This window comes from Myxozyma melibiosi, assembly GCF_037950935.1.
Source record: "Myxozyma melibiosi strain Phaff 52-87 chromosome Unknown BZA70scaffold_9, whole genome shotgun sequence".
NCBI lineage: Eukaryota > Fungi > Ascomycota > Lipomycetes > Lipomycetales > Lipomycetaceae > Myxozyma > Myxozyma melibiosi.
In genome coordinates, this window is record NW_027042923.1 from 600,400 (window position 1) to 615,816 (window position 15,417).

Here is a 15,417-nt window from a genome sequence, read left to right on the forward strand (position 1 = left end):
CCCTTTCTGGCAATGGTTGAACTGAAACACCTACTGGATAGCTTGTCCTCCACTTCAGGCAGGCATACTTGGATATCCTATCAGGGAGATGGAAAAGTTGAAGTTGGATTAGAAAAATGGAGATAAAAAATTGGCGGAAGAAGTTGGAGACAGTCTGTCATAACCTAGTTGTTGCAAATAGACTATAATAAAAAGATTCATCATCATCATCATCATCTGATCAGTCATCTGATCTTTCCAGATCATTCCAGCTCCTTCCAGCTCCTTCTAGCTGCTTCCAGTTCCTTCTGGTTCCTTCCGGTTGATTCCAGTTGCTTCCGGTCCCTTCTAGCTGTTTCCAGTTGCTTCTGGTTGCACCCAATAGTATCCTTAGGGTTTCAGTTCCCACCAAGGAAACCCTTGATCCTGCTGCATAATGGAACACTATTTTCAACAGACCAGTGCCAACATGGGTCTTCTGAAGATATTTGATGAGTGCAGAAAGACCTCTGTTTGTCCAAAGAATGTGATCGAGCGTGCATTCGGCTATAGGGATATCTTCAAAGGCATTCTTCCGTTCCTCTGTGTGCTTGGAACAAGAAAGAAGCACATGCTCAACTGACTGCAGTGAGTCTCCACACCAACAGTCTGGAGAGGGACGAGGCTCCCTGCCATGTCTTGCAAAATAGCTGTTGAAGAAGCCATGTCCAGTCCGGAAGCTCACAATACAACTGGCAATTCTGCGGGAGATATTCACAAGCGGCTTGTCAATGGAGAGTCGAGGCTTGCCTTCATATTGATAATATTCTGATCGAGGTGCGGCTTGAAACCTGACATTCCATTCTTCAAAAGCGAGGTCATCGACAAGCTTATAAAGAAAGCGTAAGGAACAATCATGATTGACACGGTCTGGCGACAAAAATTAGTTGGAGTCATTGATACAAGATTGAAACATGGCACATATACTCGACATAGTCTGCTGCAGAAGGAAAACTGTGTAGAAAAACGAGAACATGTCAGGGCATAAAAAAATACTACTGCAAAACGATTCGAGATGCCAGATGTACAGAAAGGCCGGTGTTTGCCAAGAAATAGAGCAGTAGAGCTGAAATAGATATGAAAACATCAAGCTGATCACAGATCACATTAGGGTTCAGTTTTAGCATCACAATAAATGATAGTTAATTCGAATAGATAGTTAGAGCTGGTGGTGACGCGCAGCTCTATCATTTACAAACCCAAACCATCAACACCCGTTGGATGATTTCAAAAACGACCCATAAAAACAGATGCAATCGAAAATTGCAGGTGTTCAATATTAGACCAAAATACAGAAAAACCTTCCAAGTGGGAATCGAACTGTGGAGCTAAAAGGAGCAGTGCAGCGACCATGCCGCAGGGCTATATCACTGCTCGCGCGGTAGCAAGTCTAAGAGGATGGAACATAATGAAGCACTCATTAAGAAGATGCAGAAATGCCTACTATATAATATTTCGAATAGTTTTAGTTGATTCAACTTGCTGCAGTTGTGAAATTATGCCTTCCCTAGAAAGATGTGGATCAAACAGGGTCGCTCCAAGGGTTGGACAGATACTAGGGAGTTGTTGAGCTTACCAGAAAATGAAGAAGACTCAGATAAAATCAACAAGACATCAAAATTTACTAGGGTGTTTAGGGTATTTATAGGGTATTAGGGTTTGTAGAGTTTAAGTAAACCCTACATTAACTACATCTTCTTAACCTGGGTATTGATCTCAATTTACTGACCTTAGTCTTTCTCTGGTTGATAAACAAATATAGTTGCTGAAAGGCAACATAGATACGCTCTGAGTAGGGTTTGTGGACATGCCATTGGCCAATATTTGAGGCATTGCGAAATTGTATTCAAATGGCAATATGCAACAGGGCTATGACAGATTTAGAATGGTTCATCTTTAAATACTGGTTGAAAAAAAGATTTGAACTGATAATAGTCAAATAAATAATCTTTGGTAAGAATTTTGTGACTGGACCTTCTTAGGAGACAGACTTCAGGCTCATACCCCATGCAGAGTGCTCGAATTTTGAGCAGTGATTTGGTCCAATGGTATGGCTGCTGCATTGCTTCCTTCAGAATTCAAAGTTGAAACCATACATTGGTGCTTTGTATCAAGACTACCGCTACTACCAATATCAAGAAGGAACAGGCCTTTCTGCTCCATAAATGCCTCGATAGTGAAGGTCTCATAGCTTTATAGCTTTCAGTATTCAGTACCGAATAAGCTGCAAAAGTATTTTTTCAAAAGTATTTCTATATACCTACTGAAAGCATCCTAAATTTATGAGAGAGCAGTGATAAGGCCCAGCAGCATGGCCGCTCACTTTAAATCCATGGTTCGAGCCCCGCTTGAGAGCTTTTCCTGGAGTTTGGCCTAATATTCAATATCCCCAATTCTCACCTTAATAATTTCCAATGAAAATGGTCTTGGTTGCAAAATTTATATTGAACCCTCCACTGCATAGCACCAAGTATACAACAAAGCAGTGAAAGATATTATGCATTATACTATGGACTTTACTAGACACCTTCCCTTTGTGGTAGTGATTGACCTGAAGCACCTACTGGATAGCTTGTCCTCCACTTCAGGCAGACATACTTGGATATCCTATCTGGAAGATGGAAAATTAAAGTTGGATTAGATAATGGAGTTAAAAAATTGATGGTAGAGTTGGAGACAGTCTGTCATAACCTAGTTGTTGCATATAGACTATAACAGAAAGATTGATCATCATTATCATCACAACAAAGCAGTGAAAGAAATGGGTTCCCCCGGAATTTATGGATTATACTATGGAGTTTTCTACATGCCTTCCCTTTGTGGGAATGGTTGAATAGATGCACCTACTAAATATCCCATCCTCCAATTCAGGCAGACATACTTGCATATCTTATCAAGGAGGGGGAGATTTGAGGTTGGATTAAGAAATGGGGATGAAAAATTGGTGATAATAAATTTATTTGAAAGTCCGTATGCAACAATATTAGGCTGTGACTGACTAACTTCGTGAGGATATTGGTAGTAGTAGTGAGGACCCTGATTGAATTGATAATAAAGCAAAAATAGTCATACAACAAGTAGTAGCAATATTGACAGGGGCTTCAAGGAGAGCATAGAGTAAATGTGAAATTTAGCTCATCACCAGAGTCAGAGACAGAAGAAGAAAAAAACAAAAAAATAAAAAGAAAAAAGCGGAGAATAGGCAGCTCAGAAAAAGACAGCTGAAGAGTTTTGGAAGATAGATTAGGTGATGAGGACAGCAAAGCAGTGACAGTAAGGCTCCAGGGGAATATTGATAAGGCGGAACCGAATTAAATTGACAGGAATAGCATTAAAGTTGAAATCCTTAGGAACATTAAAAGCCGGAGGCGTCAAGCAAGGAGCATCCAGAAAGGCAAAGGCTGAATTCGAAGAAGCAAACTTGATAATAATCGCGATCCGGTTGCTGCGGAGAGAAATGGCAATAAGCTCTCTAATTGAGCTTCTGGTCCATCAAAAAGAGCGCATGCACCAGTTCGTATAGAGGCGAGATTTGGATGAGAGATGTGGAAAAGGTCGGAAGTAAATGGAGTTGAACGAGATGGCATGAGACGGCTGACTTATCAAGAAGCGGAAGTAGCTTTGGAGAAGATGCACTGGAACGTGGCCGCCCGGATAAAAGGAGCCACGGAAGTAGTGAACTCGATAGAAGAAGGTATTTCAATCGACGTTGACGCGCAAGCGGCAAACCCATAAATAAGCGCGACCGCGACCGTTGTTACATCAGAAAAGGGAGAATCGCGGTGCAAGGTGTCTTATACCTAATCAGGTAAACCCATGAGATAGAGAGTAGTAGATATCCTTTGAATATTCGATAAAAAACAGACAAATCGGAATTATCAACGATAACAGCAATCAAAGTCTGGGAAAGAAGATGATATACTCATCGATGGAAGCAGGGAGAGTCAAGACGCTGCGACGAGCATTCTTGAATCATGGGTATCTTAATAAAAATTCTAGGGATGAATGACGCCAGGAGAACTCCGGGCATCAGGAGCCGTAATGCAATCCGCAAACAGATCGCAACACGCACCAAGACTCAAAATAAGACCCATAAAAGGAGTCACTGGGAACGGCAACAAGACAATGTTTGGATGACAGCAAAAAGCCGCTGGAGAGCGGCGTGCATGTTCCGATCATGGACCATGAAGATGGCTGTAAAATATTGCTTCGGATCACGCGAGACGATACAATGCCAACTACTAATCTGCAAAATTAGAGCTTGGCTGATGGCGAGATGAGAGAGATGGGCACTGACTCTAATATAGGCTCGCAGCCAGTTTGTCAAGTACGTGCTGCCTTTTCAGTAGTATTTTTGGCGCAGGTGATCGATAGTGCGGCAATGCTATCATCCATGGCATTCATGATGGTGTATTAAGCAATATATTATTGAGACTCCTCGGAACCAGAGACAAGATAGAAAAGCTGAAGGGCCGAAGAGCAGGAACAGCCTTTATTAAGTACAGAATCATAGTGCGAGAACCTTAATAAGAGCTCATAATTCCACGCTCAACAGCATCATCTAAAATAATATACAAAGTATACACAAAATTGCAGCCGCAATTTACGTCACCAAACCGACGGCAATGAACTCCAGATCGTTTCCAACCTAACCTGACCGTTCTGTGATCGTTGCTAATAAGAGATCAAAGATATAGCAGAAGCCTACAGGCGACTTCTGCCCGCAGTAACCTATGTCGCCATTCCTTCACCCCAAAACTCCCTTATGATACTGTATCTTTCCAAACCGAATCTTAGAAATTGAAGGGATTTTATCGATGTACATGTTGAGATTTCGCTGATCAAAGCTTCATGGTCAAGTCTTCGAGGATGATCACTGGTCGGTAGCTCGGCATATTGTCATATTTGCCATAGAGCACGGGGTTGTTGCTCAGCATTTGCACGGCGCATTTGAGGGCGGCCCTCTTATATTCGCTAGCAGAGATAGTAATGCAATGAAGCCTAGACTTCTGATGCCCGATGTCTTGAATGATGATGAGATCGGTGCCGTGATGACTCTGCCGGTCGCGAATTTGATGACTCTGCCGGTCGCGAACTCGAGTGGTGGCTTTGACGCTGGTGCTTGTGTTCACTCGACTGGTGATGGCGATGACGATGATGATGCCTATGGGACTGATGGTGCTGGTCGCGACTATGAAATTGCTTTCCTTGAGATAGTTGAGAAATTCCATCGCTCTGTGGTAAATTTGACTGTTCGATAGTCCCCGAGCGTTGTCCGGGATGTCCAGTTTCTTCTTGTACAGAAGACTTGACGAACTGAACTGAGCCACCGGGCACAGCCATCTGAACTTCAAGTTCTTCGCTCGCATCCTGCATTTTTGATAAAACTTTTCGCAAATCCCATATCTCGTCGCCTAAATTAGATCCATACTCGTCTAGAGAATTCTCAACAAAGCAGCCTTTCCTCAAGTCCTGCAACCGTCGAACGGGGTCGAGGGAGCTGTTTTTGATGATTTCCAAAGACGACGAACCACGAGCGAGTTTGTAGTTGATGTGGCAAAGAGCAGGATCTTCAAAGCCTGATTTCCCAGTCTTTCTGTCGAGCAGAGAGGTAAGATGTGCCTCAATCGATGCTTTTGCCGAGTTTTTGGCCCTTTGAGCTAACTGTGGATCTGGAGTGCCGATATTGAACGCGTCAGGAATCTGCGTTGGAACAGTAACATCACGGAGCAGTAATCGAGAGGTTTCGTAACTTTGCGGATCTGGCTCGCTTGCGTGAAGGCCTTGATTTGGTTGAGGAAGAACCGACATGATCCAATGAGATGAATGAATGAACAAAGATCAGAGCGAGCGGCGGAGAAGTCATGACGATGAGCTGAGAAAATGTCCCAAGCAGACAAACTTTATTCGCTCTGTTGATGTTTCCGTTCCTTGAATCATGCGCCATAAACCACAACGAAGTCATAATCAATCTGCTGCACTACTCCCAATCATACAAACTCAACTATAGTAGTAGTAGTATAGGTTACGAAGTCAACATACACACCATGCATTCAAGATATACACACTATAAGGCCCCGTTAAGAAGTTTCGATCCATCTACTTTGATTTCATTAATTGTAACCACCTACATCCTACTTGAGTGATGGATTTGTCTATTGGTTTCTAGTGTCTATAGAGCGGGTCAGTTGGTATAACTGATTGGCCTGAAAACAAATGGGGTTTTCGAATTTTGCTTTGTATAAATAATTATCAGGCGGATGGTTTCAACAGTTTATTATTCTTAGTAGTCTAACAGAGATTTTGCATTCACATGTATCCGATCCCAAGTAACTTCAATCCAAGAAAGAACATCTCCATCAGACTTAATCGCTGATCGACTGTAATGTTCAGACTTATTTCGAGAAGCGGTTGAACCACTGGACAGCCTGGTAGAACGCAGCCTCGTGTGCCCACATAGTAACCGGGTCGCTGGGGTCGCCGCGAACAGCGAATCCGTGCTCGACAGACGACAGAGTCAGAAGGTAAGTCGCGCCGATTTCCTTGAGCACCTTCTCAGTCAGATGGCGCTCCTCCTCCGTCAGGAGGTAGTCGGTCTCTGTTTATTCACAATTCGTGGTTAGTCTTGTTCTTGTAGACACTTCACTATCAATTGAGCGATCTTTTTGTGATCTTCACTTACCGGCAGCCGCGATGGAAAGAGGTCCCTTAATAGCACGGAGCTCAGGATCGGTAACGTACGACGGGTGGGCAATGAAACCACCATCAAGCTTTCCCTCGTCGAGCAGACGAACAACGTACTTTCCTCCAAAGCAGTAACCAACGGAGAAAAACTGGGTCACAGAAGGGAACGCCTTCTTTGTGTACTCAAACGCCTTCTCGATAATCGGCTCGGTGTACTCGATGTTGTGGACCGCTATCCAGCTGGGGAAGTCATACTCCGGAGTAATGGGGAACGGAACCGGGTCATCGCCAACGAGGTTGGGCAAGATCGCAAGATATCCCTGCTTGGCAAAGTTATCCGGGATGATCTTGTGGTTCAAGAACGGCATGCCAAAGATATCGGAGAGATAGATCACGGCTCTGGTGGGTGCCTCAGCGGTGGGCTTAGCGACGTAGATATCAACGTCCTCGAAGGTGACAATTTCACTAGAGGGGGTGCCGCTGTGCTTGTATCCCTTGGTGCAGCAGGATGACGATTCATCGGAGGCCATATTTGATCAGCAATTGAGCCAATTGGAAGATTGAGAGAATGGTGACAAGCAGGATACGATAGCATGTCAACTTGGATTCTCGGACCCTCTTATGATCTCGAGCGACCGCGCTAGCCCTACATCAGATTAGGTAGGCGTCTCTGGGCACGCAATGTGCTGACATTATGGAAGAACGAAGAACCAGAATGGGCCGTAGTGGTTTCGATAGGCGTTCGCGCAGACCTCAGGTATCCGAAGCTCCTCGTATCAGAGCAGCACTGGACGCCTCGACCAAAAATCCTACAACGCAACACTCAGTCAGATCTCGTCACATAAATACAGTCTTTGAGTGTTTGCTTACCAAGGGCTATAAGCGCTCCACCGTCAAGCGCGCGTATTGATGCTCGACCGCCCGGGATATGGTCAGCCCGTTTGGACCAGTAGGCGTGCAGTGCGGCAAGCAGCTCCTGCAAAATGATAGTCATTAGCCAAAGCTTTGCGCAAGTGCGAGTTGAACAAGCAGGTCCACATACGCTAGAAGGAAGATCTCGCTCTGAAACAGCTCCGTATTCTTTGCTTAAAGCTCGCTGAAGTCCAGAGACACGGGATGCCAAAATTTCGTCGGCCGTTGCCCGTGATAATCTAACTGCATCGTACACTGTAGTATGTCGCCTTTTCATCAACCTTTCTTGACTGCTAGTCCTGCTGTTGTTTGACCCAGCACGATCTTTGCTGATCCCCCGGCTATCAATATCGGGCGATAACCTAGTACCAGCATGGATGTTATAGCCGTGATTGATGTCGAGGAGTACCTGGTTCAGTTGATGCTGGGGAGGTTTGCGAGCTGCTCGTCTTCGTTTGGGGCGGCGCACTTCAGACTCGTCAGACGAGTCCTCGACTTCCTCCTCCAAGTCCGATTCCGCATTGGAAGACTCTGGATTCTCTGCATTTGCCCGGTCATCCAAGTCGGCTTCTGACATTGCAAACTGCCGCCTGATACATGAAAGAAGTTGAAGAGGCTTCAGACTGCTCAGAAACTTTCTGTGATAGACTCTTTACGAGCCGCACCATCATATAGCTAATACCCTAATAAATCCATTTCAAAACACAACTAACTTATAGTAATTCCTTCTAATGCTACCTAAAGTACACCTCTCATTTCATAAACCCGAAAATATTATAAAAGTCCACATATCTGCGACCGCAATCACTCAAATACTTCCCAGTCACAGCACGCACAGTCTCAAAAGAGCTCCGATTGAACTCTGCGAGTGCATCTACCTCCTGGTCTCCTTTTCCCTTCGCCGCTTCCACATTGAACAGATAATCGATATACCGCAGTTGCGTGTATAGAGTCTTGTCTGAATATTCGTACGCCATCACTCCTCTGCATGATTTCGCGCAGCCGTCCTTGCCAATGCATCGCTTTCCGTACACGCTGATCTGCCTTGTACGATTGCCACATGAACTGTCATTGCACTTCACCCAGCCCTCGTAGTACCTCGAGATCTCCAGGCGGATCATACGCTCGACAGAAGTCACAATAGAAAACAAAGGCAAACCCTTGCTACATGACGAGCAAACCAAGCCCGCCGGTGTGCAGACGGTCTTTGACTTGGTCATCCCTTCGAAAATGAAATCAGAGCTGCACCACGGGCACGACAAGGTGAGCTTCTTTGCGTCCGCGTAGCGCTCCTCGTCCGAGATAGAGCTCTCCAGAGGCTGCCAGTTTTCATAGATGTTCCCACTGCTGTGATCTCCTGAGGATATCATATACTTCCGAGTATCCAGTCCAAGGCAGTTAGCCAAATGCATAGCGTCCGTACCGCTGATCGCGCCACAAAGTCGTTCAATTGGAGGCAAGATCTGCTTCGCAAGGTAAAAGTCTGCATCAGGTTCCTTCTTGACCACAGCGTCTGCAGCCGGCTCAGCCTCGCGCTTGGGTTTCTCCATAAAGTCCTGGTAAGGAAACGCGCGATCAGCCGGTGAACCATCACCCGCGGCTATGATATAGGCAATAACATCATTGGCGGCTACTCTTTCACCTCGGGCCTTGCGCCGAAGAGCGGCCTGAACCTGTGGCATAGCTTTGCCTCCTGGATACTGTTCCGGATCCTTGCTCAATTTGGTGTGAATGATGAACTTTGCGGTCGGAATCTTTCCACCGCGAACCTGTTCACCCAGCTCTCGAAGATACTCGTGGATATTCTCGACAACATTCTCAGTGGCCGCTCCAGAAAGAATTTCGTTCAAGACCTTCGTGGAAGCCTCCTTCGACAGAGCACAAAATTCACGGCGTCTCATATCAAGACCCTTGACTTCCATCTTTGTCTCGATCTTGCCATTCAGCTCGATACAGTTCAGCGCGGCATATTTCTTTTTCGCGTGCATAAGGAGTCGTCGGAAGACATTGTCGATATCGATTTCAAGTAACCTGTATCTCTCGTTGACTGCCACTTTGAATTCCTGCCCAGTTCTCAGCGCGTCGGCGTACGACTCGGAACCAGTGTTGATCATGACAGAGTCAGTATCACCATATATGACCTTCAAGTCCATCGACTCTGCCAACTCTTTGGTATTTGTGAGAATTTCACGTCCCTTGTATGTAGTCAACATAGCCAATGGACGTGCATAGAACCGAGATTTGTCATATCCAAGACAACCGTACATCGAGTTGGCCGTCAGCTTGAGTGCTTGCTGTTTGATATCCCACTACACAGAGAGGTCAGTAAAAAGTTACATGTCAAAATAAAAATGTCAATTAACGTACTTGAGCCTTCTGTGCAGCTGTTGCTTTTGGATCCTTCATGAGACTCTTGACTTGACGACGTCGATTGACGAGAGTTGCGATCAAGCGGGGAAGCACGCCCTGAGGCACGTCAGATGAAGGCGGGTCAGGAACCTTGTCTTCGGCGTCGTTCTGAAGAAGTGTTAGCTATTTTTGTCATCGAGAATGAATCAAGTCCATATACGTACACATTGAGATCGATCCACAGTGGTGAAGCAGATATTGTACTCCTGAATTATACTTGGGTACAAACTGTTGAAGTCCATAACCAAAACAAACTTGTCGTAGAGTCCCTTCTCCGGTTCAAAGACAAGACCACCCTTGTACTTGTCTTTTTTCTTGTTGGCCTCCATAACAACCTCGTCATCTTTGTTGTCTTCGTTATTCTCCTCATCTTCCATAGCTGCTGCTCGCTTTCTCTTGGTAGCGTTGCCATTCTTCGCATACGAATTCTGCTTGTCGGGAACGATGTACTTGTTTTTGACAAATTCATGCATCAGAATGTACTCGTTACGCTCTGATCGTGTGCCACTCAGAGTCCGCGCCCAACTGTTTCCGGCCAAGTTGGTCAGCTGCTTGGTCAACGGAAGCAATTGAGTCTTTATAGCCAGCGACGCAATAAAGTGCGTATCAAGCTCGCAATGTGAGAAGTAGTCAAAAAGTCCGTTTGCTGAATCTGTGTAATTGTTTGCCTTGCGCGTATCTATCTCAGCTGGCTCATATCGCTTTACGCCGAGCAGCAAATCACACATTTCCGTCAAACTCCAGGACTGACATTTGAGCATCACCGATTTTCCCATGTCGTTTGCCAGGTCGCACAGCAAACGTCCTGTCACCACTTTCCGATCGGCAAAAGTGGAGATGGTACCGGTAGGCCATCTGTTTAGACTGATGCGGCCGATTTGACTCCAACCTTGGGTTTTGCGCTCGCGCATACGATGGAGCAGGATGTTGAGATCGCCGGCTTCCAGGTTATGGCCGATGAAGCAGTCTGGATCATGCTGTCGCACTCTTTCGAGGAACCTGCTGAGAACGGTTTGTTCGGTCTTTTCAAGGATGAAAGTTCCTCGTCCTTTGCGTCTGACCTCTGCCTCAAAGCCTGCTGGAAACACGCCACCCGTAATTGGTCGGACAATAGTAAAGACATACGGACGAAGACTGTCGGGAGACTCGTTGGTATCATGGGGGACTTTGGAAACATTAGTATCAAGCAAATATACATAAGACCAAAAGAACACTCACTGTTTTCGTAAACACGACCACTGATCGCAACAATTTCTTGCTTGTTGGTGTGACTGTTGAGGATGGATCGAACCGCAACACTCATCAGGTTGAGAGGTGGCGCGTCGGCCTCAGGAAGGACGCTCACATCTGCCGGATTTCTAACTCCGACTTCACATCTGGTCCACGACATATTGCGAACGTCTTTGCTGGTCGGGTTTTTGATCTCAATCCAGCAAGGTCCCATAATTCGTCGCATGAGCACAAACTGCTCAAAGATGCCAGTGCCAGATCCAAAGACATGAGAATAAGTTGCTCCCTGAAAATAGCGCGCATCCAGAGGCCTGTTTCGGTAGGGGTAAAGAAGCTCTAGATACTCGGCTTCCGGAGGCACGTCTTGCAGATCAAAAGCATATTTGCGTCGAGTAGTTTTGAACCGCATCTCTATCTTTTCGCGAGCAAATATAGGCTCAATCTCATCGCAGACGTCATCTGTAGTTACTTTCTCGTCGGTCTCGACACCAGTCGCCATGTCGACTTTGTGGGTGCGAGGCAAGAAGTAGAGCTTGCGCATGATGTTGTGGACTTGTACCATGCAGCTGAGATATTTGTCCGAGTTATTGAGCTTGGTCTTGAACGAAGTTGTTAGTTGTTAGTTTAAGGTGAGGTCTATATAACTTGGTAATGTGTTGATGCTTACCTTTCCAATCAAAATTAAGCGATCATCAACTTCCATGAAATCAGTCCAGAACATTCGCACGCTGCCGTCAGGTTCCGCAACTTGATCAATTTCCACCTTTTCTATAGAAGACGACCCGCCACGCTGGATAGACGGCGGCTGAATAACCCCAATGTTATTGTTCATCTGTGTCCACGTTTGTGAGCCTTCGGGTGAAACTGGCGCTTCGATCTTTGGGGTTGGCTGAGGCTTCACAATCTTGGAAATGGTAGGAGCAGCCTTGGATGCGGAGATATTCACGCGCTTGACATCCGTGGCTGCGGCAGCGATCGGTCGCTCAATTTCCATCGCCTCGTCGTCATCAGGTTCCTCAGCATCTTCATCCTTGACATCACCATTGTCGACCTCCATCAATGCCTCGTCCCATGCGTCATCGTCTGACTCATACGCAGCATCGTTGACTTTGCCTGCCGCCGACGTTTCCATAGGAGCGTTGTTTAGATCACGGCCGGAGTCGTCATACGAGGGCTCAGGCTTAACCAATAAAGACGGAGTAGGTGAAGATGGAAGACCATTATGGAGTGATGTCATGTTCTCGGGGGAGTAGTCACGAACTGGAGAACGCGCGCGACGGCTCTCCGGTCTCTTGCGAGTTGAGGACGCGAAGTTCGACATCAGCTTTGAAAATGAGGACGGCTTTGGTTTTTTGGCTTTGCTAGAACTCTCAACTTCACCCAAGATGTCCTCCAAAAAGTTCTCTTCTTCCTTGTCGTCCATGATTTTCTGATAGGCCGGTGTTAGAGAAATGATTCAAGTATATATAATGAGAACGAGGTCGATAGCATACCGGTGCGGAGCTCCGCTTCGTCGACGCTGAGCTAGCTGTGGTGGAAAACAGCTTGCCTGAGCTACTCTTCTGTTTTTTGGTAGTCTCTTTCAAAGATTTCTGCTTTTTGCCTGTGACGTGGACTCACGGTTAGTCCATCGTTGCTACCAAAAGATAGTTAAGGGCACATACCTGGCTTCCCAGGAGCCTCCTCTACTTCGTCGCTGTAGTAAGTCTCTTCAGGCTCCCAGTCGTATGTGCCGTTGTCGGCATACCCAAGACCGTTGTCGTCGACGACGAAATCATCGCCCATCAGGCGATCCTGGACGAGCTTCTTGAAGGAAGCATCGTCTACCTCGTCGTAGATTGCGTGTTCGGCGTCGTCTTCGAGCAGGGCGGTGACCGATTGACCTTGGGCTTTCAGCCGGCGGGCTTCCCTAAGCTTCTGCAGCCTGCTCATCAGGTCGTGGTTGTTTGAATGAACGTAGATAAGGGTGACGGTGGTAGTTGTGGTGAGGAAGTCGGGATAGAAAGAAGGGGAGGAGGCAGAGGCGCGTCTGAATCAGAGAACTTAGTTCAAGTGAACTCTAAAGTTGGACGCGAAAGAGACGCGTTTGGGCGCTGTGCGCGAACTGTTGCTGAGTTATGCCAAATAGAGTTTATTCTTAGTAAATGATGACTAATCAGCCAAGGTCTGTTGAGCTCCACGCTGCGTGGCTTCTTTGCTGGTCTTTTCTCTCTTCTTCTCTTCCGCCCAGCGTCCTCTTCCAGACCTCGTCCTTCTCTTTTCACGCTTTGATCGTTCTCTGCCAATGGCGAACGACATAGTCGAGTATGTCTCTTTGTTTGCGAGTATAATGTGAATCTGCGCTAACTCGACGTTCAGGTTTTTAAAGACTGTCCCTCCGGTCACCAGAGTGTTCCTGTTGGGCACAATCGGGACAACTTTTGGGGCACTGCTGAACATCACTCCAGTGAGTCTGATAATAAACTACTGGCCTCTGGCTATCTACAAGCTTCAAATATGGCGACCAGGTACTTGATTGTTCTCTGTGGCATTTACAAATGGACTTTTATCTGACCTGTACCTTGCTTAGTGACTGCTTTTTTCGTTGTGATGGGTGCTGATCCAATGTCGACTCTCATGGAGATTTATATGAGTATGTCCTTCTTTCTCCATCAAAACTGCATCTTATAAATGAAGACCGCTAACACTTTGTTTATCTAGTGTACACTTATGGCAAAGACCTCGAAATGGAAAAGTTTCGTGGATTCACTTCCGACTACATTTACTACGTCCTACTTAACGGGCTAGTTATACTTGTAAGTAAACCTTCATTCATTCACATCCTCTGTCCCTCTCTGTTTCTGTCTCTCTCTCGCTTTGATTTGCTTTTGCAATTTGTTCTATACATTCGTAGACGCCCTCCTGTTTCTGCCTCAGAATCTTATACACCATAGATTTCTGGGTTCTGGTTATGGAGAAGATTAAGCCCCGTGCGCAACCCTCGAGTCAATCATTCGCAAATATTTAAGAGGTGTTTGCGTGCGGGGATCGTGGACGCTGTTTTGAGACCGGCTAGCAGTTCCTATTGCTATCCGAATGTGGTCGTGGCTTCCTACATTTTTTTCTTTCTTTTTTTCGTAGAACTCTGTTGCTTTTTGTTTATCTTCTGTCTCAACAATGGTTTAGTGACAAGCGTGCTAACATCACTTGATACAGATCCTTGATCTGATTGCCGGGGGAATGGCTTATGTCGCTCCTTTGCTCGTTGGATTCGCATATACCTGGTCACAGCATTATCCCGACCGGATAGTCAGTTTCTATTTCGGAATCACCTTCAAAGCCAAATATCTTCCAGGTTTCATTCTTGCCTTTAAGCTTCTGATAGAGGGTCAGCCGTCGTTCTTTATATCCCTCACCGGATTCGCTGCCGCTTACCTGTATCAATATCTCGAGAATGCGAATGGCCCAGGCCGGCCAAGCCCGTATCTGCAGACTCCTAGATGGTTGAAGAAACTGATTCCAGGAGCGTGGTCTGCTACAACGGGTATTACTACCGACGCGCGAAATGTGCATCGATCATTCGGTAGTGCATACTACCCTGCCGCCGATGTTGCGTCCACTGGTCGCCCTAGTGCGCGCGCTACAGGCGCCAATTCCTCTGCCGGAGAAACCAATACCTCTTTCAGATGGGGAAGAGGACATCGTCTTGGTGATTAGAGGCAAGATCCGGATGTTTATATTGTTTGTGTACTTCTATTAGATATTGTTATGTTTGGAAAGCTGGTGTTATGGGTATCTGCAGGATTGTAATGAAAAGTGCATGTATATGATGTATCGTCGTGGATGCGCCTTATTAGACATGTGAGACATCGGACTGTTTATAGTTTGTCTTCTTTTACATATTGTGAGCTTTGTTGTCACCTTTGATGGTGATTGGCGTTTTATTTGAGGGTGCTTTGGATGAGACGGCTTATTATAAAATAAAATCCTCATCAATTACGAATCGCGTTTATAAATCACATGTAGTATTCTCTCTTTCTTCACTTGCTGTCAGCAGTTTGATGAGCTTGACAAACTGCGAACAAAGCACCATAGTCAAACAGGGTAAGAAAGAAAAAGAAGAAAAGCAGAAACTTGTGATGCCAAATTATCGTACATTGCACGTCACGTAACTCAACACTCAGC

At 45.9% G+C, this 15,417-nt stretch overlaps 5 protein-coding genes across 5 annotated transcripts; 1 reads left to right on the plus strand and 4 right to left on the minus strand.

The window, feature by feature from the left end:
- Positions 1-4,859: 4,859 nt before the first annotated feature.
- Positions 4,860-5,829, minus strand: BZA70DRAFT_290734 (uncharacterized protein; the record flags this gene model as incomplete). Its single annotated transcript, XM_064914242.1, has 2 exons — positions 4,860-5,388; positions 5,450-5,829. The coding sequence occupies 2 exons, from the start codon at positions 5,827-5,829 to the stop codon at positions 4,860-4,862; spliced, it is 909 nt and encodes a 302-aa protein (XP_064767218.1).
- A 134-nt stretch (positions 5,830-5,963) lies between these two features.
- BZA70DRAFT_281763 (dienelactone hydrolase) lies at positions 5,964-7,360 on the minus strand. Its single transcript, XM_064913153.1, has 2 exons — positions 6,701-7,360; positions 5,964-6,616 (listed from the first exon to the last, which is right to left on the minus strand). The coding sequence occupies exons 1-2, from the start codon at positions 7,230-7,232 to the stop codon at positions 6,414-6,416; spliced, it is 735 nt and encodes a 244-aa protein (XP_064767219.1). The 5' UTR covers positions 7,233-7,360; the 3' UTR covers positions 5,964-6,413.
- BZA70DRAFT_204898 (uncharacterized protein) lies at positions 7,344-8,322 on the minus strand. Its single transcript, XM_064910156.1, has 3 exons — positions 7,745-8,322; positions 7,573-7,678; positions 7,344-7,511 (listed from the first exon to the last, which is right to left on the minus strand). The coding sequence occupies exons 1-3, from the start codon at positions 8,189-8,191 to the stop codon at positions 7,456-7,458; spliced, it is 609 nt and encodes a 202-aa protein (XP_064767220.1). The 5' UTR covers positions 8,192-8,322; the 3' UTR covers positions 7,344-7,455.
- BZA70DRAFT_204879 (uncharacterized protein) lies at positions 8,279-13,439 on the minus strand. Its single transcript, XM_064910155.1, has 7 exons — positions 12,918-13,439; positions 12,747-12,856; positions 11,921-12,682; positions 11,242-11,851; positions 10,188-11,188; positions 9,982-10,131; positions 8,279-9,923 (listed from the first exon to the last, which is right to left on the minus strand). Exons 1-7 carry the CDS (start codon positions 13,183-13,185, stop codon positions 8,367-8,369), a joined length of 4,458 nt encoding a protein of 1,485 aa, XP_064767221.1. The 5' UTR covers positions 13,186-13,439; the 3' UTR covers positions 8,279-8,366.
- A 1-nt stretch (position 13,440) lies between these two features.
- Positions 13,441-15,217, plus strand: BZA70DRAFT_281767 (Der1-like family-domain-containing protein). Its single transcript, XM_064913154.1, has 5 exons — positions 13,441-13,557; positions 13,612-13,760; positions 13,823-13,885; positions 13,954-14,048; positions 14,449-15,217. Exons 1-5 carry the CDS (start codon positions 13,538-13,540, stop codon positions 14,947-14,949), a joined length of 828 nt encoding a protein of 275 aa, XP_064767222.1. The 5' UTR covers positions 13,441-13,537; the 3' UTR covers positions 14,950-15,217.
- Positions 15,218-15,417: the final 200 nt, after the last annotated feature.

Bases quoted from the DNA above. Each gene is read 5' to 3' on its own strand.
- BZA70DRAFT_281763 (XM_064913153.1), bottom strand. From the start codon at position 7,232: ATGGCCTCCGATGAATCGTCATCCTGCTGCACCAAGGGATACAAGCAC. The intron at 6,617-6,700 runs GTAAGTGAAGAT...GTGAATAAACAG, and splicing joins TCTTTCCATCGCGGCTGCCG to AGACCGACTACCTCCTGACG.
- BZA70DRAFT_204898 (XM_064910156.1), bottom strand. From the start codon at position 8,191: ATGTCAGAAGCCGACTTGGATGACCGGGCAAATGCAGAGAATCCAGAG. The intron at 7,679-7,744 runs GTATGTGGACCT...ATCATTTTGCAG, and splicing joins AGCGAGATCTTCCTTCTAGC to GAGCTGCTTGCCGCACTGCA. The intron at 7,512-7,572 runs GTAAGCAAACAC...GTTGCGTTGTAG, and splicing joins TGGAGCGCTTATAGCCCTTG to GATTTTTGGTCGAGGCGTCC.
- BZA70DRAFT_204879 (XM_064910155.1), bottom strand. From the start codon at position 13,185: ATGAGCAGGCTGCAGAAGCTTAGGGAAGCCCGCCGGCTGAAAGCCCAA. The intron at 12,857-12,917 runs GTATGTGCCCTT...TCCACGTCACAG, and splicing joins GGAGGCTCCTGGGAAGCCAG to GCAAAAAGCAGAAATCTTTG. The intron at 9,924-9,981 runs GTACGTTAATTG...CTCTCTGTGTAG, and splicing joins CAGCTGCACAGAAGGCTCAA to TGGGATATCAAACAGCAAGC.
- BZA70DRAFT_281767 (XM_064913154.1), top strand. From the start codon at position 13,538: ATGGCGAACGACATAGTCGA. The intron at 13,761-13,822 runs GTACTTGATTGT...TACCTTGCTTAG, and splicing joins GCTTCAAATATGGCGACCAG to TGACTGCTTTTTTCGTTGTG. The intron at 13,886-13,953 runs GTATGTCCTTCT...TTGTTTATCTAG, and splicing joins TCTCATGGAGATTTATATGA to TGTACACTTATGGCAAAGAC.